The following is a 22960-nucleotide window of genomic DNA, read 5'->3' as shown; positions in this document are numbered from 1 at the left end:
TCTGGTATTTTATCTCCAAAGAACCCTTAGAATAACAAAACTGAAAGACTCCTGAGACCAAACAAATTTCAATAATGCTGAAATCAATCCTTCCCCATTAAATTCATTGAGACTCTTTGGAAAGATGTGTTCTTAATCTGCAGTATGGTTAAGTGGTATCACGACGGGTTCCTTGAAAGATGGTACACATAAAGCTAGCTCTTCAGAAACTTGCTAACTCTTCAGAAACTAGTAACAAGCAGAGGTCCTTGAAAACAGATATTTATGAAATTTCTTATTAAATGATAAACTGTTTATGGGTCTATTCTACATTATTTATAAAATATTGAGTATCAAAAGTTCTCTGAACACAAGATAAGCAGCTTAACTATCCAATCAACATCATATCAAAAATTTTAAGTATCCTGTAATTATGATTGATATTAAGAGAGTTTTAGCACTTGATGCCATCTTGTAAACTGAACTACAATTCTGACCTCAAAACAAACAATTTGATCAAAGTATGACAAAGTCTGTACCACAGATGGCATAAATACAGACAGACAGATAAACTTACACCCAGTCAAATGCATACCTATATCCCTAACCACTCCATATCACAAATCTCAGCTTATTACCTCTTTAATTTTTTCCCTTTTCTCTCTTAGGTCATTATCTTCCGGGTCTCCACCATGTGTTCCTATAAGGTTTGGTATAGGAACTGCTGGCAGTGGCTTTTTCTCTCTTATCTTCATTTCTTGGACTACCTTATTTTTCTCTGTCTGTATTTCTGCTCGGATTTCCTCTCTTGACTTTTTTAATTTTTCTTTTGCTTCTTCTAGAGCCTTCTCGTGATCAGCTCGAATTTTATTTCTCAAACGTTCTTCTTCTTCCCTGTAAGAAGAGGAGAAAAATAAATACAAAACTTAAAGCTTCCTTCACCAAACCTTGATAGTTGTTTTCTACTCCTGCCATCGAAAAGAAAGAACAACCCATGAGAGAGACTTGGATCTCCCTATACAAGTGAAAGTCTCTCAGTTGTGTCTGACTCTTTGAGACCCCATGAACTATACAGTTGGAGAAGGAAATGGCAACCCACTCCAGTATTTTTGCCTAGAGAATCCTGTGGACAGAGGAGCCTGGTGGGCTGCTGTCAATGGGGTTGCACAGAGTCGGACACGACTGAAGCGACTTAGCATGCATGCATGCATGCATTGGAGAAAAAAATGGCAACCCACTCCAGTATTCTTGACTGGAGAATCCCAGGGACAGAGGAGCCTGGTGGGCTGCTGTCTTTGGGGTCACAGAGAGTCAGACACGACTGAAGCGACTTAGCAGCAGCAGCAGCAACAGCAGAACTATACAGTCCATGGAATTCTCCAGGGCAGAATACTAGAGTGGGTAGCCTTTCCCTTCTCCATGGGATCTTCCCAACTCAGGGATCGAACCCAGGTTTCCTGCATTGCAGGCAGATTTTTTACCAGCTGAGCCATAAGGAAAGCCCAAGAATACTGGAGAGGGTAGCCTATCCTTTCTCCAGCGAATATTCCTGACCCAGGAATCAAACAGGGGTCTCCTGCATTGCAGGCGGATTCTTTACCAACTGAGCTATGAGGGAAGCCCCAAGAGCAGGATAAATATATCTTTGTATGAGAAAGAAAATAAGCCCCAGATGCTGAGCAGCAAACACTTTCCATAGTAGGAAGAGGGAACCTAGTAAGTTACAATTTAAGGGCCAAGTGAAAACAGAGAAAGTAGTAGTCAATAACCTATTAGACACATTGGGGGAAAAAAAAAAGAAAGACCAGTGAAAAACTAGATGGGGGAAGAGAAAATAAAACACAGAATTAAGCTTTGCACAGTGGCAGTATCACAGCCAATTAGGTTTATCCAAGGTGAGATTATTTGTAACTGAAAAAATAGAATTAAGTATCAGAGGGGACCATATAATAAACAACAAGGTCCTATTGTATAGTACAGGGAATTATATTCAGTTGTTGCTGCTGTTCAGTCACCAGGTGGTATCTGACTCTTTGCAACCCAATGGACTGCAGCACACCAGGCCTCCCAATATTCAACACCCTATAATAAACCAAAGTGGAAAAGAATATGAAAAAATACATATGTGTATAACTGAATCACTTTGCTGTACACTGGAAATTAACAGAACACTGTAAATCAACATTACTTCAATTTTTAAAAAATTTTAAATACATAAGATCACTTCATAAACTGATGTGAAAAAGAGACAAGGAGATATAAACATAGGGTCAAAGAGAGATAAGGAAAAAGATAATAAGAGGGCTGGAAATTTCTTATTTGTTGAATATCCATTACGTTGTTGTTGTTTAGTCACTAAGTCATGTCCAACTCTTTGTGACCCCATGGACTGTAGCCCACCAGGCTCCTCTGTCCATGGGATTCTCCAGGCAGGAATGCTGGACTGGGTTGCCATTTCCTCCTCAGGTGATCTTCCCAACCCAGGGATCAAACACACGTCTCCTGAACTGGCAGGTGGATTCTTCACCACTGAGCCACCAGGGAAGCCCCATATGCTCCCGAAATTTTTACATTTTGTAAATTCCATAGACCTTATAACACAATGGACAAACTACTGTGGGCATGATCACTTAAAATTTGCTTTAGCCCTTGTTAAAAATACAGATTCCAACTTAGCATGTCTGTATGAGATCCATGAATTTGAATTATAAAGAGTTCCCCTGATGATTCTGGTATGCATACAAGTTTAGAAACCACTACTACAGTAGATACCTACTGGGTTTCTATCGAGCCCTGAATCTTTTCTCCACCTCCACCACAATCCACATCAGTGAATACAGGAGTGTTAGTTACTATTTTCCAAATCATCCAATGATGACTACTCTAAGGGGTCACCAGAGTTACCGCTCTAGAAATTTAATTCAAACCCTAGACTTACAACGTCGCTAGTGAGAAAGTAAAATGAATGGTACAGCCACTTTGGAAAACTTTAGCAGTTTCTTTAAAAACTAAACATGTAACCATCATAGAATCCTGCAATTCCCTGGGCATTTAACCCAGAGAAATTAAGGCTTATGCTCATATAAAAACCTATACACAAGCCAGTCACAAAAAGAAAAATATCGTTTAATTCCACTTACGTGAGAGTCTTAGGGTAGGTTAAAATCAGAAAAACAGCAGAACGATGGTTAGGAGAGGCTTGAGGAAAGGAAAAAATGGGAAGTTATTGTTTAATTGATAAGCAGTTTCAGTTCTGCAAGATGAAAAGAATTCTGGAGATGGATGGTGGTGATGGTTACACAGTAATATGAATACATTTAATACCACTGCACTGTACATGTGAAAATAGTTAAGATGGTAAACTTTACGTTATGCGTATGTGTGTGTGCGCCAAGTCACTTCAGTTGTGTCTGATTCTTTGCAACCCTATGGACTGTAGCCCATCAGGTTCCTCTGTCCATGAGATTCTCTAGGCAAGAATACTGGACTGGGTTGCCATGCCCTCCTCCAGGTTATCTTCCCAACCCAGGATTGAACCTGCATCTCTTATGTCTCCTGCATTAGCAAGGGGGTTCTTTACCACTAATGCCACCTGTGAAGCCCCTATGTTATGCATATTTTACCACAATTTCAAAAATGGGGGAGGATGGAATCCTATACACAAATGTTTATAGCAGCTTTATTTGTAACAGGCAAAAACTGGAAATAACCTTCATGTCTTTCAAAAAGTAAATGGTTAAACAAACCACTGTTTATACTGTGGTACATTCACCCTATGGGAATACTGCTTCTGCTGCTGCTGCTAAGTCACTTCAGTTGTGTCCAACTCTGTGTGACCCCATAGACGGCAGCCCACCAGACTCCCCCGTCCCTGGGATTCTCCAGGCAAGAACACTGGAGTGGCCTGCCATTTCCTTCTCCATTGCATGAAAGTAAAAAGGGAAAGTGAAGTCACTCAGTCGTGTCCGACTATTAGCAACCCCATGGACTGAAGCCTACCAGGCTCCTCCATCCATGGGATTTTCCAGGCAAGAGTACTGGAGTGGGTCGCCACCGGAATACTGCTGCTGCTGCTAAGTCACTTCTGTCGTGTCCGACCCTGTGCAACCCCATAGTCGGCAGCCCACCAGGCTCCCCAGTCCCTGGGGTTCTCCAGGCAAGAACATTGGAGTGGGTTGCAATTTCCTTCTCCAATGCATTAAAGTGAAAGGTGAAAGTGAAGTCGCTCAGTCATGTCCGACTTTTAGCAACCCCATGGCCTGCAGCCTACCAGGCTCCTCCATCCATGGGATTCTCCAGGCAAGAGTACTGGAGTGGGGTGCCAACTACTCAGCAATAAAAAAAAAAACTATTCAAACACACAACTTGAATGAATTTCAAAGGTAGTATGTGAATGAAAGAAGCCAGTATCAACAGTTATATTCTATATAATTGCTTTTACATGACATTCTCAAAAAGACAAAAACAGAGGAATAATGAATATATACATTTATATATATATCAGTGGATGACAGGAGTTATGGAAAGGGGAGAGGTTAACTATAAAGGAATAATACAAGACAGTTTTTCTGGATTGTAGCACTGTTACATACCCTAATTTCTGTGCTTACACAAATGTGAACATGTGTTGAAAACCACAGAATTATATATCAAGAGAAAAAAAAAAAACAATTCACAGCCTAGTATTTAAAATGTTAAACATTTAGAGAAAAATAAAATTGGATAGCTCACTATGAAAAGGGGCTAATGAGAAAAAACAAGAGAAAAAAGGAGGAATCACAGCAGAGCCAGACAACTGGGAACAAACAAGGTCGTCTGGGTAGCAAGAAAAAAATCCATCTGCAGAAAGACTAGATATAGGAAAAGTATGGCAGAGAAGAAACAAGGTTGGCCCCAGTATGCATCCAAGGATAATTCTGGGCTGATCTGTTCAGGAGACTCAGGCAGATGAGGGCATCAGCAGCAGATAAGCACTGAATGAAATCTTAGATAAGATAGTGATAGTTGCTCCAGCCTGTCTGACTCCTGGGACCTCATGGACTGTAGCCCACCAGGCTCCTCTGTCCATGGGATTTCCCAGGCAGGAATCCTGGAGTGAGTTGCCATTCTCTTTTCCAAAGATAAGATAACTATGGTAAATATGCAGGTACCACCAAACTGCTTTCCAATCCCTCTCCCCCTGCTTACCAACAGAAGACATTGTGCCTAGGCCTAGAGAACATATCCAAGAAGAATCATTTTGCAGTTGGAAAAAGGTACTTGCAGTAAAAGTAATTAAGCAAAAAGTCAGGAGACTAGGATTCTGGTTCCATCTCTGCTCTCAACTCACTCTGTAACCTGACACACATCACTCAAAAACCTCCAAGACCAGTACTTTCCTCAATAAAGATAGCAAGACAGGTAATACTAACCTAATACATTTGGCAAAAAGTCAAGAAGAACTAAAGGGCCTCTTGATGAAAGTGAAGGAGAGCAAAAAAATTGACTGAAAGCTCAACGTTCAGAAAACGAAGATCATGGCATCCAGTCCCATCACTTCATGGGAAATAGATGGGGAAACAGTGGAAACAGTGGCTGACTTTATTTTTCTGGGCTCCAAAATCATTGCAGATGGTGATTGCAGCCATGAAATTAAAAGACGCTTACTCCTTGGAAGGAAAGCTACGACCAATCTAGACAGCATATTAAAATGCAGAGACATTACTTTGTCAACAAAAGTCCGTCTAGTCAAGGCTATGGTTTTTCCAGTAGTCATGTATGGATGTGAGAGTTGGACTATAAAGAAAGCTGAGCACAGAAGAATTGATGCTTTTGAACTGTGGTGTTGGAAAAGATTCTTGAGAGTCCCTTGGACTGCAAGGAGATCCAACAAGTCCATCTTAAAGGGTGTTCATGGGAAGGACTAATGTTGAAGCTGAAACTCCAATACTTTGGCCACCTGATGTGAAGAACTGACTCTTTTGAAAAGACTCTGATGCTGGGAAAGATTGAGGGCAGGAGGGGAAGGGGATGACAGAGGATGAGATGGTTGGATGGCATCACCAACTCAATGGACATGAGTTTGGGTAGACTATGGGAGTTGGTGATGGACAGGGAGGCCTGGCGTGCTACGGTTCATAGGGTCACAAAGAGTCGGAGACAACTGAGCGACTGAACTGAACATTTGGCTAGTGATATCCAAGGTAAGTATAAGGACTTAATAAATTGTAATTTTCTATACAAATGTAAGCCATTAATTATACCAAATCTTTTCATCTCTGTTTTTGTGTATATATAGTTTTTGGGTTTGCTGTTTATGTGAGGTTTTGATATAGCAATCTATATATGTAGCACAAGGCTGTTTTAAGTTGCTGGTATCTTTCCTGCTAAAGAGTTCCTTTAGCATTTTCAGCAAAGGTGATTTTGTTGGTGGTGAGCTACCTCATCTCCTGTTACCTGAAAGTTTTTGATTTCTATATTAAATCTGGATGAGAGCCTTACTGGGTAGAGTATTCTTGATTGTAGGTTCTTCATTTTCATCATTTAAATACATTGAGCCACTTCCTTCTGGCCTGCAGTTTCAGGACAGAAATCGACTGAAAACCTTATGGGAGTTCCTTTGTATGTTGTTGTTTTTCCTTCCTTGCTTTTATTATTTTAAATTTGTCTTTAATTTTTGTCAATGTGATTACTATGTGTCTCTTGGCATGTTCCTCCTTAGGTTTATCCTACCTGGGACCCTCTGCACCTTCTGAACTTGGGTGATTGTTTCCTTTGAAATGTTGTGCTGTGCTTAGTCACTCAATCATGTACGACTCTTCACAACCCCATGGACTGTAGCCCACCAGGCTCCTCTGTCCATGAGATTTCTATAGGCAAGAATACTGGACTGGGTTGCCTTGCCCTCCTCCAGGGGGTCTTCCCAACCCAGGGATCAAATCCAAGTCTCCCACATTGCAGGCGAATTCTTTACCATCTGAGCCACCAGAGAAGCCCAAGAATACTGGAGTGGGTAGCTTATCTCTTCTCTAGGGGATCTTCCTAACCCAGGAATTGAACCAGGGTCTCCTGCATTGGAGGCAGATTATTTACCAGCTGAGCTACCAGGGAAGACCTTGTTAGGGAAGTGAATTTTCAGCTATTTTCTCTTCAAATATTTTCTCAGATCCTTTCTCTCTCTCCTCTCCTTTTGGGACTCCTATAATGCAAATGGTAGTACATTTAATGTTGTCCCAGAGGTCACTTATACTGTCTTCATTTCTTTTCATTCTTTTTGTTATTCTGTTCCTCAGCAGTGATTTCCAACATTCTGTCTTCCAGGTCAATTACCTGTTCTTCTGCTTAAGTTATTCTACTGTTGAATCCTTCTAGTGTATTTTCCATTTCATTTACTGTATTGTTTATCTCTGTTCGTTCTTTAGTTCTTTTTCAGTTCAGTCCTTCAGTCATGTCCAACTCTGTGACCCCAAGGACTGCAGCACGCCTGGCTTCCCTATCACCAACTCCCAAAGCTTGCTCAAACTCATGTCCATCAAGTCAGCGATACCATCCAACTGTCTCATCCTCTGTCATCCCCTTCTCTTCCTGCCTTCAATATTTCCCAGCATCAGGGTCTTATCAAATTAAGTCAATTCGGATCAGGTGACCAAAGTATTAAAGTTTCAGCTTCAGCATCAGTCTCTCAAATGAATATTCAGGACTGATTTCCTTGAGGACTGACTGGTTTGATATCCTTGCAGTCCAAGGGACTCTCAAGAGTCTTCTCCAACACCACAGTTCAAGAGCATCAATTCTTTGGTGCTCAGCTTTCTTTATAGTCCAACACTCACATCAATACATGACTACTGGAAAAAGCATAGCTTTGACTAGTTTGACTAGATGGACTTTTGTTGGCCAAGTAACGTCTCTGCCTTTTAATATGCTGTCTAGGTTGGTCATAGCTTTTCTTCTAAGGAGCAAGTGTCTTTTAATTTCTTGACTTCAGTCATCATCTGCAGTGATTTTGGAGCCCAAAAAAATAGTCTGTCAGTGTTTCCACTGTCTCCCTATCTATCTGCTAAGTGATGTGACCAGATGCCATGATCTTCATTTTGTGAATGTTGAGTTTTAAGCGAACTTTTTGACTCTCCTCTTTAACTTTCATCAAGAGGCTCTTTAGTTCTTTTCTATTTGCCAAAGGGTAATGTCATCCGCATACCTGAGGTTATTGATATTTCCCCCGGCAATCTCCATTACAGCTTGTGCTTCATCCAGCCCGGCATTTCACATGATGCATATAAATTGAATAAGCAGAGTGACAATATTCTTTTCCCAATTTGGAACCAGTGTCTTCTTCCATATCCAGTTCTAACTGTTGCTTCTTGAACTGCATACAGATTTCTCAGGAGGCAGGTCGGGTGGTCTGGTATTCCCATCTCTTGAAGAATTTTCCACAGTTTGTTGTGATCCACACAGTCAAAGGCTTTGGCGTAGTCAATAAAGCAGATGTTTTTCTGGAACTCTCGTGCTTTTTCAATGATCCAATGGATGTTGGCAATTTGATCTCTGGTTCCTCTTTTCTAAATCCAGCTTGAACATCTGGAAGTTCACAGTTCACATACTTTGAGGCCCAGCTTGGAGAATTTTGAGCATTATTTTGCTAGCGTGTGGGATGAGTGCAATTGTGTGGTAGTTTGAACATTTTTTGGCATAGCCTTTCTTTGGGGTTGGAATAAAAACACCTTTTTTTAGTTCTTGTAGGTCTTTGTTAAACATTTCCTGCATCTTCTCAATCCTTGACTCCATTCTTTGTCCAAGACTGGATCATCTTCCCTATCATTATTCTCAATTTTTTTCCTGAAAGGTTGCCTATCTCCACTTCACTTGGTTGTTTTTCTAGGCTATTATCTTATTCCTTAAACTGGGACATAATCCTCTACCATTACATTTTGTCTTAAGTTTCTGTGATTGTGGTTTTTGTTTCACAAGCTGTAAGACTGTACTTCTCCTTGCTTCTACTGTTTGCCCTCTGGTAGATGAGGCTATCTTGTAGGCTTGTACAAGCTTCCTAATGGGTGGGACTGGTGGTACCCTAGAGCTTGGCCCTATCCCTTTGGTGGGCATGGCTGTGCTAAGTAAAACTTTAATGTGCTTATCTGTTGATGGATGGGGCAGTGTTCCCTCCCTGTTCATTGTTTGTCCTGAGGTGTCCCAGCACTGGAGCCTACAGGCTGTTTAGTGAGGCTAATGGTGGCCTCTAGAGGGGCCACATGAATGAGTAATTCCCAGAACTGCTGCCACCAGTGTATTGGTCCCAGCAATGAGCCACCAGATACCCCTCACCTCTGAGGTGAGGTAGGTCTGGCTCAGTCTTGTATGGAGTCACAGCTTTTTTCCCCTGGGTCCTGGTGCACACAGGACTTTGTATGTGCCCTCCAAGAGCAGAGTTTCTGTCTCCCTCCCCCCACCCCCTGTCCTGAGGAAGTCTTGCAACTAAACTTCAAAGCCAGATTCTCTAGGGACTCTTCCTCCTGTTGCCAGATACCCCCACACTGGACAGCCTGGCATAGGGCTCAGAACTTTTATTCCAATAGAACTTCTGTGCTGCAATTGTTCTCCAGTTTGTAGGCTGCTCATCCAGTGGGTATGTGATTTGATTTTATCACAATTGTGCCCCTCCAACCGTCGTACTGTGATTTCTCCTTTGACTTTGGGTGTAGGGTATTTTTTCTGGCAGGTTCCAGAATTGACTTTGTTGACGACTGTTCAGCAGTTAGTTGTGATTCCAGTGTTCTTATAAGGAGTGAGCGCATGTCCTTTCACTCCACCATCTTGAGGTAATCTGTCCTCACTTCAATTTCATTTTCAAGAGGCTCCTCAAATTTTACTTTAGTGCCCAAATTTCTAGATTTTAAATTTCATCAGTTGGATCAAATTTCTAGATGTTTATTTTCACCTGAATGACCTTTTACTTACATCTTTTTAAGATTTTTTTTTTTGTAACTTTGATATCTTCAACAGATAATCATGGTGAACTTCCATTTGTCTCTTGCTTTTCATCAGTGCCTTATATCTTTCCGTGTAGTAAAGAATTCTGCATTGTCCTAAGACAAGTCTGGCCACTTTATGGGAGGTAATCTGTCTACTTCATACATGTGTCCTTGTTTATTTATGGTGGGTACTGGCCACACCAGCTTTTAGGGTGGGGTTGGCCACATCCAACAGTCTCAGGGTGGGGGCTAGCCATACTAAAAAAAAAACAAAATAAGTCCAACAAAACAACTTAGGGTGAGGTTCTGCATCATAAAGTATCAGCCAACATGGAGACTAAGTTGCTCATTCATGGAGGCAATCAGTTACTCATTCCTCAAAAACTCTGGACACCAAAGCTCACATGAGCTTACCTGGGTGACAATACACACTGTCACAACTTGATGTCCTGACTTTATAAGAAGAGGACACTAGAAGCTCTACATCTGGAACCTTCCTGGAATATATGCTATGTGCTTCTTTCCCTTGGCTGATTTTAAACTCCATCCCTTCACTATAATGGATAACTTTTAGTGAGTTTTGGGAGTCCTAGCAAATTATCAAACCTGAGGGTGACTTTGGAGTCCCCTGAAATTTTAGGTGGTATCAGAAGTAAGGGTAGTCTTGTGCAGGACTGTGCCCTCAAACTTTGCAGAATGGCTAACTATGGGTACCTTCAAAGATTTCCAAAAAATATCTAATCTTATATCTGCAAGTTTGCATGAGATTTGAAATTACTTTTTCAATTATATCCTATGTGTAAGAGTTAAATCACTTTTTAATATGCCATAAATAATACTAGGTTTGCATTTTTTTAGGTTGTTGTCTCGTTTTGTTTTTATTTTTTCTTTCCCTATACAAGATTACCTTATTTAGTCCTCACACCAATTTATGAGGCACCCTATACTTAACACTGTTCTCCATCTTAATAGGAAAACACTAAGACACAAAGATAAAAAGGAAACTGTTCGGGGTCATGTATGGATGTGAGAGTTGGACTATAAAGAAAGCTGAATGCAGAAGAATTGATGCTTTTGAACTGTGGTGTTGGAGAAGACTCTTGAGAGACCCTTGGACTGCAGGGAGATCCAACCAGTCAATCCTAAAGGAGACCAATCCTGGGTGTTCATTGGAAGGACTGATGTTGAAGCTGAAACTCCAATACTTTGGCCATCTGATGCGAAGAGCTGACTCATTGGAAAAGACCCTGATGCTAGGAAAGATTGAGAGCAGGAGGAGAAGGGGACAACAGAGGATGAGATGGTTGGATGGCATCGCAGACTCAATGGACATGGGTCTGGGTGGACTCCGGGAGTTGGTGATGGACAGGAAGGCCTGGCGTGCTGCAGTTCATGGGGTTGCAAAGACTCGGACACGACTGAGTGACTGAACTGAACTGAACACATTTCAAACTACTGTACAAATGTGCTCATTTTACATGCCAACAAGGTTATGCTCAAAATCCTTCAAACAAGGCTTCAGCAGTACATGAACTAAGAACTTCCAGATGTACAAGCTGGGTTTAGAAGAGGCAGAGAAACCACAGATCAAATTGCCAATGTTTATTGGATCGCTGAGAAAGCAAGGGAATTCCAGAAAAACATCTATGTCTGCTTCATTGACTACCCTAAAGCCTTTGACTGTGTGGATCATAACAAACTGGAAAATTCTTCAAGAGATGGGACTACCAAACCACCTTATCTATCACCTGAGAAACCTGTATGTGGGTCAAGAAGCAACAGCTAAAACCAGACATGGAACAACTGACTGGTTCAAATTTGAGAAATGAGTAAGACAAGGCTGTATATTGTCACCCTACTTATTTAAGTTATATGCAGAATACATTATGCAAAATGCCAGGCTGGATGAATCACAAGTAGGAATCAAGATTGCCAGGAGAAATATCAACAACCTAAGGTGTGAAGAAAGTGAAGAAGAACTAAAAAGCCTCTTGAAGAGGGTGAAAAGGAGAGTGAAAAAGCTGGCTTAAAACTCAACATTCAAAACATGAATATCACGTCATCCGGTTCCATCACTTCCTGGCAAATAGAAGGGTAAAAAGTGAAAGCAGCAACAGATTTTAACATCTTGAACTCCAAAATCACTGTGGAGAGAGGCTGCAGCCATCAAATTAAAAGATGCTTGCTCCTTGGAAGAAAAGCTATGACAAACATAGACAGTGTATTAAAAACAGAGACATCACTTTGCCAATAAAGGTCCATATAGTCAAAACTATGGTCCAGTAGTCATGCACAGATGTGAGAGTTGGATCATAAAGAAGGCTGAGCACCAAAGAATTGATGCTTTCAAATCGTGGTGCTGGAGAAGACTCTTGAGAGTCCCCTGGATTGCAAGGAAATCAAATCAGTCAATCCTGAAGGAAATCAATCCTGAATATTCATTGGAAGGGCTATTGCTAAAGCTCCAATACTTTGGCCACCTGATGCAAAGAGCCAACCCACTGGAAAAGACTCTGATGCCAGGAAAGACTGAAGTAAAAGGAGAAGGGAGCAGCAGAGGATGAGATGGTTAGACAGCATCACCAACTCAATGGACATGAATTTGAGCAAACTCCAGGAGATAGTGGAGAACAGAGGAGCCTGGGGTGCTGCAGTCCATGGGGTCACAAAGAGTCAGACGTGACTGAGCGACTGAACAACAACATGAGCATGACTTGAAAATAGATTTACATAGGAAAACAGCATTAGAAAGGCATACTCTTCAAATAGAAATTAAAAGGAGAAAAAAGCAAATTTGCCAGGCAGAGCAAGAAAACAAGGGCATACTAGATAGAAGTGATAGTGTACAAAGAAGAAACAAAACAATATACCAGTTAGGAAATAAGTTGGTATGACCACTAGAATATAGTGTGCAGAGTGGAGAAGGTGCAGTAGTGTAGAACAGACTGGGCATGGTAAGAAAACCAGAGAAGAAAAGTTCAACCATGAATAAAGTTTGTTTTGCAACTGAAGGGCAAAGCAAGCCATTAAAGAATTCCTAATTGAAAAGAGAATACCTGATGGAAACACAGAAGACTCCTAATACCCAAAGCATTCTTGAGATGAAAAACAGAGCTGGAGGAATCAATCTTTCTGACTTCAGGGTACACTACAAAGCTACAGTCATAAAGACAATATTGTATTTTGACACAGAAACAGAAATATAGACCAAAGGAACAAGATATAAAGCCCAGAGATAAACCCACATACCTATGGGCACCTTATCTTTGACAAAAGAGGCAAGAATACACGATGGAGCAAAGGCAGCCTCTTAAATGCAGTCCCCAATCTTTTTGGCATCAGGGACTGCGGCACCCAGGCTCCTCCATGGAAGACAATTTTTCCATGGACTGGGGCAGTGCAGGGGTGAGGGGGAAGGATGGTTCAGGTGGTAATGCAAAAAGCAATAGGGAGTCCCAGATGAAGCTTCACTTGCTCGCCAGCTCCTTACCTCCTAGTATGCAGCCAGGTTGGTTTCTATTATTTAAACAGAATGCTATGCTAGTTAAACAAATATACAGAAGGACATAGAGAAACCAGAAACAAGGATAATAATATGAAAAATTATTATCAATGAGATGGTTGGATGGCATCATTGACTCAATGGACATGAGTTTGAGCAAGCTCTGGGAGATGATGAAGGACAGGGAAGCCTGGCGTGTTGCAGTCCATGGAGTCACAAAGAGTTGGACACGACACTAACTACATAAAAATCCAAAAAGCAAAATATCATAAAGGAAAAATATCAACTGCATTAAAATTTAAAACTTCTATAAAACTGGAGTATAAAAATAAACAAAGCATGAAAATCAGACATCCATTGCAAGAATTTATCTTTAATGCATATAAGTAATGAAGAATTCATCTAGAATATATAAATAATTCCTACAAATGAGTAAGAAAAAGAACAATCTCAAAGAAAAATTGGCCAAAAAAGTGAACAAGCAACTCAAAGACTAGGAAACTCAAGCAATCAATAAATATGTTTTAAAAAAATTCCATCTTACTAGTAATCAAGAAATAAAAACTAAAATTTGTATCAAATTGCTAAAGAGTTCTAAAATTTAACAAAGCCACGGTTTACAAAGATGCAAGTGGGAGGTAAATTGGTACAAGCCCTTTAGAGACTAACTTAGCAGCAAAACATGCAGTCAATGATGCATATAATTTACAACTCAATAATTATATTACTAAGCTTTTACCTTGGAGGAAAAAACACATGTGCCCAAGTACACATGTACAAGAATGCTTCTGCAGTTAGAATACGGAATTAACATAAAAAAAAAATCTATCAACAGGGGCATATGTAAATAATCTGAGGTTTAGTCATACAATAGAATATCTAAGTGAATAATTGAACCAGAGCCCGATATGATAATATATATAAATCATTTTTTAAATGTTGAATTAAAAAAATTTGCTGAAGGAGATATACAATGTTTAAGAGCATGCAGAATATAATTATATATTTTACAATTGTTTGTATATATAACATATCAATATATATGGAGCATAATTATAAAACCATGTATTGAGAAAGACAGTATCAAAACTCAGAATAGAGGTTTATCTCAAGAAGGGTAATCTTCAGCTAAAACAGAAAAATGTCAAGATCTGAAACAGTGGCTACAGTGACAATGTTAGCTGTTAAAAGACTTTTATGTATGCTTATAACAAACAAACAAAAAAGAATGAGAGGACTTATACCTGATATCAAAACATACTGTAAGACTTCAAATGGTGGTTACTTTAGGGAGTAATCAGAAAGATCCATGGGGGTTTAAAGAAAAAAAGAACTCTGTATACTCTGGGATATATTATCTTTTATTAGCTTTTTATTTATTTATTTTTTTAGTATTTGTTTATTTACTTATTGGGGTTGCTGGATCTTAGTTGCAGTGCTCAGGATTTTTTAGTTGTAGCATGTGATCTCTTAATTGCAGCATGTGGGATCTATTATAGTTCCCTGACCAAGGATCAAACCCTGGACCCCCGCATTGGGAGCACAGAGTCCCAGCCACCGGACCACCAGGGAAATCCTTGGGATACATGATTTTTTATTTAACCAATTCCCTGAGGACAGACATTTGGATCGTTCGCCATATGTCCTGTTACAGCTTCCAGGGACATTCTTAAACATTTCTTTGTGCACTGATGTAAAGATTTACTAGGATTAGTTCTTAGAAGAATTTCTAAATCAAAGAATATGTACTTTAAATTGATTGGTATTTATTAAATTAATTGATTACTAAATTGTTCATTACAAAAATTCTATTACTTTACACCTTCACCAACAGTGTAAGTGCAAGTGGAGCCACCCTGCTCAATATACACTGCCCCTCGATATAAACAATCTTTTTAAGTAGAGGAAAAAAAACCCCAGCTCATGAAAAGGTAAATGTTGATTAACAGCATCACAAATTAATAGAAAAATAATTTATATTTATTATACACACCAAAAAGATATAAACTTTATATCAGATGCCACCTTACTGCAAAGTAATGGAAGAAGTCATGTACATACATAAACATTTTAAATAGACTTATGAATATAACTCTATACAGCTATATATATATAGTTTTAGATACCTGAAGATATATAATTGTGTGAGATCTCAATTTAGCACAATGATTGGCATACTTTTTTAGATGACAGGGTCTGGTTCCTTACTGAAAAAAGCTTCAGAACACTTCACCTCACTTCCAGATAACCCAGTCCATATGCCAGAAATGCATAAATTAATGACACAAATGTTCATTAGGAGAAAAAAGAAAGGAAAAAAGACAACTACTTATCTGAACTCTCAAAAAATAACAACGACCTAAATGCATACCTGAGCCTCACCTAGGTGAAAAAGTATCTTAAGATTCCTAGAATCTGACTCCAGAGATAATTTATGCTTGAAGACAATGTTAAGATGTGAATCTCAGGTTGAACATTTTCAGTAGTGTCCAACTAAAAGTTTATCTTCTATAATATTCTCCAATAACCCCAATACTTCTGTTTTATTGACTATGCCAAAGCCTTTGACTGTGTGGATCACAAGAAACTGTGGAAAATTCTGAAAGAGATGGGAATACCAGACCACCTGACCTGCCTCTTGAGAAACCTGTATTCAGGTCAGGAAGCAACAGTTAGAACGGGACATGGAACAACAGACTGGTTCCAAATAGGAAAAGGAATACGTCAAGGTTGTATATTGTCACCCTGTTTATTTAACTTCTATGCAGAGTACATCATGAGAAATGCTGGGCGGTAAGAAGCACAAGCTGGAATCAAGATTGCAGGGAGAAATCTCAATAACCTCAGATATGCAGATGACACCACCCTTATGGCAGAAAGTGAAGAGGAACTCAAAAGCCTCTTGATGAAAGTGAAAGAAGAGAGTGAAAAAGTTGGCTTAAAGCTCAACATTCAGTAAACTAAGATCATGGCATCTGGTCCCATCACTTCATGGGAAATAGATGGGGAAACAATGGAAACAGTGTCAGATTTTATTTTGGGGGGCTCCAAAATCACTGCAGATGGTGATTGTAGCCATCAAATTAAAAGACACTTACTCCTTGGAAGGAAAGTTATGACTAACCTAGACAGCATATTCAAAAGCAGAGACATTACTTTGCCAACAAAGGTCCGTCTAGTCAAGGCTATGGTTTTTCTAGTAGTCATGTACCGATGTGAGAGTTGGACTGTAAAGAAAGCTGAGCACCAAAGAATTGATGCTTTTGAACTGTGGTGTTGGAGAAGACTCTTGAGAGTCCCTTGGACTGCAAGGAGATCCAACCAGTCCATTCTGAAAGAGATCAGTCCTGAGTGTTCTTTGGAAGGAATGATGCTAAAGCTGAAACTCCAGTACTTTGGCCACCTCTGCGAAGAGTTGACTCATTGGAAAAGACTCTGATGCTGGGAGAGATTGGGGGCAGGAGAAGGGGATGACAGAGGATGAGATGGCTGGATGGCATCACCAACTCGACTGACATGAGTTTGAGTGAACTCTGGGAGTTGGTGATGGACAGGGAGGCCTGGCGTGCTGCGATTCATGGGGTCGCAAAGAGTCGGACACGACTGAGCGACTGAACTGAACTGAACTGAACCCCAATACTTAGTATAATGCTTGGTGCATCCTAAATACTTAAAAAAACCGCTTGCTGAATAAATGAAATATGTTATCACTAGGGAGAGGCCAAGAGATCTGCACAAGTAATAGCAGTTGATACCATAAATATGTAAATGTCAAAAAGTAAAAAGAAAAACGAGACACATGTTTTTCTTTGCACCAGATTACATCATATCCTTTCTTTTTTAAAACTATATAACTTATCTCTAAAGTTCCTATTGATATGGAAGACAAAAGAACAGACACTTTCAATGGCATCTTTCCACATTAAGGTTAGGAAATTATTATCTCAAAGAAAATTCTGCACTGGGGTAATAAGAGCCCTACAGGGTCTGAGGCCTGAATTATTCAAGAACTCTTGCCTTCCATAGAATCTATCCTAAAGTTTTATATAACAAATTAAATGGTTATATAAAACTTTATATGTAACTGTTAACTGAGCTCAAAAATGACATCTGGAAATACTTTTGTAAATACACCAATTACCTTCAGGCTGGTGTAAAAAAATGTTCAGTAAGTTATACTTTTAAACTTATGCGAAATAATGCATAAAAACACCATTTCAGTCATTTACACTCTTTAAACTGGCACACATTTCATTATAAAAATAACCATAATATCTATAAATGAATTAGACCTTTATAAAATTATTTTTCAAACCTTAATTTTTATAGATAGAAATAACACTAATTCCTACTCAGAATGCACCTTATTTTCAAAGTATTTGTCATGCCTTGAACTAAATTACTACGCATTCTTCGGTCCCCACTTCATAAAATTACTGGTATTTCATATGCATGAGCTGGAAGGAATCTTTGAAGGTTCAATCAATTCCTTCATTTGATAAACAAGGCACAAAGAAGTTAAAGAGCTCAAAGAAATACATCAAGTAAGGACAACACTGAAACTAGAGCCCCTATCTCTTAACACTGAGCCCACTGCCCTTTTAAATATACAATGATGTCTTCGTTCTGGACTACATAAAATTCCAAGATAGATATTGGAATGAATGCCTTTAAAGGAGATTTTCCCTTTATAATAAATCCTAAAAGCCAATCTGTATATAAATCTTCATCCATGCTTTATTTTAACTGTGTTCTAAAAGGAAAAAATTCCAGCAAAAATTTAATGGTAATCTAAATAAACTTTTCTGACAGAACATGCACAGTTATGAAAAATAAAAGAGCAAAATGATTTACCTAGCCAGCCTAAACCATAATTTAAATACTTTTCATAACTTTCAAACAATAGTAAACATAACATTTGCCCAGTTAATCAATTAAATCAATGTTTACCATGTACTATAGATTTCATATAGATGTTTAGTTTCTGTGATACCAACTTCCAACACTGTCATGATCACTATATCTGTAAAAATAAGGTTACTAATACCTAACTTACAGGTCTGATGTAAAGAATAAATGCTAAATATGTGAAAATATTCATCACATACTATTATTTTCTCTTTTTTTCCTAAAGAAGGAAAAATTCAATGTAAGGGCATCCAAAATAACTTAGATACATGTGTATGGATAAGTATTTTCTAGAGAGGGCCAAAGTGAATAATTTGCAAGTTTTTTTTAATTATTTTTAATAAAGGGCCTCTATTAAACATTGTCTTCACTTTAAGACATTATTCATCCTACTTTTGCATCTTATCTCTCAATATTGTCTTACATTGTTTATATCTCCTTTTGCAGAATTCGTCACCTCGCCATGGACATCATTTATTCAAGATACATACTATTCTGGATGGCTTCAATGGGGAATTCTACCAAACATACAAAGAAGAACTTATACTGATCCTTCTCTACTTCCTGACTGAAGAGGAGGAAACACTCCCACAGTCATTCTATGTGGCCACCATCATCATCCTGATACCAAAACCTGACAAAGCAACACCAAGAAAAAAAACTATAGGACAGTATCCTTGATGAATATAGATGCAAAAATTCTCAACAAAATATTAGCAAACCAAATTCAGTAAGACATAAAAAGATCATACACCATGAACACACTGGATTCATCCCAGGGTCATGAAGATGGTGCAAAATACACAAATCAAACAACATGATACACCATATCAATAAAAGAAAAGACAAAAATCACATGGTCATCTCAACAGATGCAGAAAAAGCATTTGTTAAATTCAACATCCATTTATGAATAAAAACTCTTACCAAAGTGAGTATAAAGAAAGTGTATCTCAACATAACAGCATTTATTAATACATTCTCAGCGTATTTATGACAAATCTAGACTTCCCTGGGAGCTCAGATGGTAAAGAATTTGCTTGCAATGCAGGAGACCTGGGTTTGATCCCTGGGTCGGGAAGATCCCCTGGAGAAGGAGATGACAACCCATTCCAGTATTCTTGTCTGGAGAATCAGACATGACTGAGCGACTAACACTTTCTTCTATGACAAATCTACAGTTAACATAATATTCAATAGTGAAAAGCTGAAAGCCTTCCTGCTAAAATTCCGGATAAAACAAAGATGCCCACTTCTAGTATCAGAAGTCCTAGTCATAGCAATCATACAATAAAAAGAAAGAAAGGTATCCAAATGGGAAGACAACAGGTAAAATTGTCATTATATGCAGATGAGATGACACTATATACAGAAAATCTTAAAGACTCAACAATAAAACTACTAGCACTAATAAATTCAGCAAGGGAACAGGATGCAACATTAATATATAGAAATCAGTTTCTTTATACTAACAATGAAATATCAGAAAGAAAAATTAAAAACCAATACCTTTTAAAACTGCACATATACATATATATATATATATATATATATATATATATATATATATATATACACACACACACACTTAGAAGTAAGCCTGACCAAACCGGAGAAAGATTTATATGCTGAGAACTATAAAACACTGATAAAGGCAACTGAAGATGATTTTAAAAGATAGAAAACTATCCTATGCTTTTGGATTGGAAGAATTAGTAGTATGAATTGAGTAGTAGTAGTAGAATTGGGTAGTATGGCCATTTTAACTAATGGCCATACTACCCAAAGCAATCTACAGATTTAATATGATCCCTACGGCTGGATGGCATCACTGACTCGATGGACGTGAGTCTCAGTGAACTCCGGGAGTTGGTGATGGATAGGGAGGCCTGGCGTGTTGTGATTCATGGGGTCACAAAGAGTCGGACACGACTGAGCGACTGATCTGATCTGATCAAATCATCCATGACTTTTTCATGGAACTAGAACAAATAATCCTAAAATCTATATGGAACCATAAAAGACCCAGAATTGACAAGGCAATCCTAAAGAAAAGAATAAAGCTGGAAGCATAAGTCTCCTAGACTTCCAACAATACTACAATACTACAGCAATCAAAACAGTGTGGATCTGGAAATTTCCTGGAAGTCCAGTGGTTAGGACTCAGTGTTTTTACTGCCGTGGCAGGGTTCAATCCCTGATTAGGGAACTAAGATCCCACATGCCAGGTGGCGTGGCCAAAAAGGTGGGAAAAAAGCACGGTACTGGCACAAAAAACAGACATATGGATCAATGGAACAGAATAGAAAGCCCAGAAATAAACCCACACACCTCTGGTCAATTAATTTTCAACAAATGAGACAAGAAAATACAACAGAGAAGATAGTCTCTTCAGGAAGCGATACTGGAAAAGATGTACAACTGCATGTAAATCAATGAAGTTTGAAAACATCTTCACACTATACAAACTCAAAATGGCTTAAAGACTTAAACATAACACATAATACCATAAAACTCCTATAAAAGAACACAGGCAAAGCATTTTCTTTGCACAAAACAATTTATGTTAGCAAAGTTTTCTTAAGTCAGTCTCCCAAGGCGATAGAAATAAAAGCAAAAATAAAGGAGACCCAATCAAACTAACAAACTTTTGCAGAGCAAAGGAAACCTTCAACAAAACAAAAAGACAACCTACTGACTAGGAGAAATATTTGCATATGATGCAATGGATAAGGGCTTCAATCTCAAAATATACAAACAGCTTATATAACTCAGAATTCTAACAACCCAATCAAAAAATGGGTTGATGACCTAAACAGGCATTTCTCCAAGACATATAGATGCCAACAGACATATGAAAAAAGCTCAACATCACTAATTATTAGAGAAATGCAAATAAAAACTACAATGATGTACCACCTCATTTAAAAATCTACAAATAACAAATGTTAGAAAGAGAGAAAAGGGAAACTTCCTGTCCTGTCAGTGGGTATGTAAACTGATGCAGCCATTATGAAAAACAGTATGGAGGTTCCTTAAAAAACTAAAATTAGAGCTGCCATATGATTCAGCAATCCCGTTCCTAGGCATGTATAAATTCTAACTTGAAAAGATACATGGACCCCTACGTTCACAATACCACTGTTTACAACAGCCAAACATGGAGCCAACCTAAACTGTCCATCAAAAGATGAATGGATAAAAAAGATGTTGTATATTTTCATAGTGGAATATTATTAACCCATAAAATACAGTGAAATAATGCCATTTGCAGCAACATGGATGGACCTAGAGAGACTATCATACCAAGTGAAGTAAGTCAGGAAGAGAAAGATATGATATCACTTATATGTGGAATCTAAAATATGATACAAATGAACTTATATATGAAACAGAAACAGACTCACAGACATGGAAAACAAACTTACCGTTTGGGATTAGCAGATACAAACTACTATATATAAAATAGATAAACAAAATGTCCCTACTGTCTAGCACAGGGACCTATATTCAATATACTGTAATAAACCATAATAGAAAAGAATATATATATATATATAACTGAATCACTTTGCTGTACACCAGGAACTAAACTAATACAACACTGTAAATCAACTACAATTCAATTTTTTTAATATATATACACTTTCATTAAGGGTCAAATGAACATTAAGCATTGGAGAGACAAAAATAATTAAAAGACAATCATCTGTTCACAAGGAACCCATGTTCTGTTGGGAGCAACAAGTAAGCAAATGACTGTAAACATGCAATCACAGACAATATAGGAGAAAGATAAAAGTACATGGGAAAAAGACAACCCAAAGGCAGGAACAGTAAAGGAATAAATTTGTCTGTGAAAGTGAAAGTCACTCATTCTTGGGTGTTGGCAATCTCAGATGTTAATGGGTAAATTAGTATTAACCAGAAAGCTGCAGATCAGAGAGCACTATTACAAAATAAAATTAAAGGCAAATCAAAGTAATTCAAGCACAGATTTATAATATTAAATAATGACAAAATCTAATCTTAGACTACATATTAATATTATAGATGCTACATAAGCTACATAAGTCTATGTAAATATTCATAATATGGAAGGAATATTCTGAGATTGTATGTTTGATCCATTAGTAAGAAAAATCAAAAGAAATATTAATAAATAAGAGTAAATAAACATTTCATAAGCCTAAAACACTTGTTATAAAACCCAAAAGAAATTTTGGAATGGTTATTACAGCTTAAAGCAAATAAACTATATTTGAACAAATTTTATTTCCTTAAAACATTTAACTTCATCTAATAAATAATGCTTACTTATTAACATTCAACTTCTGGGGCACTGAACAGCAAGCAATTTCTAGTACATGCTGACCAACATGAAAATCAGGACTTACACCTTGGCATTCTGCATTTTAATCACACCATACTAGTTCTTTTTTCATTTCTGAGAAAAATGAAAAACATACTCATTTTATAACAGTGATTTTATAATGTAAAAGCAAAGTCACTGTCACTTTGCTTAGGATCAAAATTAGATTCTAAATAAGAGTACACAAATGTCATCTGGTAAGCAGCCCCAAAATACAGTATACTATTAATACTTAGGAAAGATGCAGAAGAG

At 38.2% G+C, this 22960-nt stretch overlaps 1 protein-coding gene across 5 annotated transcripts in view; it reads right to left on the bottom strand.

Annotated features, from left to right (window-relative positions):
- MAN1A2 (mannosidase alpha class 1A member 2) overlaps positions 1 to 22960 on the bottom strand; it is a 150494-nt gene that overhangs the window by 118051 nt on the left and 9483 nt on the right. For 4 of the 5 annotated variants that reach the window (XR_015160800.1, XM_086392093.1, XM_086392095.1 and 1 more), the window contains exon 2: positions 618 to 873. The exons of the other annotated variant lie outside the window; for it this stretch is intronic. Coding sequence is in view for 3 of the 4 variants with exons in the window: in XM_086392093.1 (XP_086248219.1) it covers positions 618 to 873 (256 nt within the window). In the remaining variant the exon portion in view is untranslated. The remainder of the gene's footprint in view (positions 1 to 617; positions 874 to 22960) is intronic. 5 annotated transcript variants of the gene reach the window in all.

The sequence above is a fragment of the Bos grunniens genome, chromosome 3 (assembly GCF_055505025.1).
Source record: "Bos grunniens cultivar Pamir isolate PY7600 chromosome 3, Bosgru_T2T1.0, whole genome shotgun sequence".
NCBI lineage: Eukaryota > Metazoa > Chordata > Mammalia > Artiodactyla > Bovidae > Bos > Bos grunniens.
Note: the sequence above shows the minus strand (reverse complement) of the source record. Positions and strands in the feature narration are given on the sequence as shown.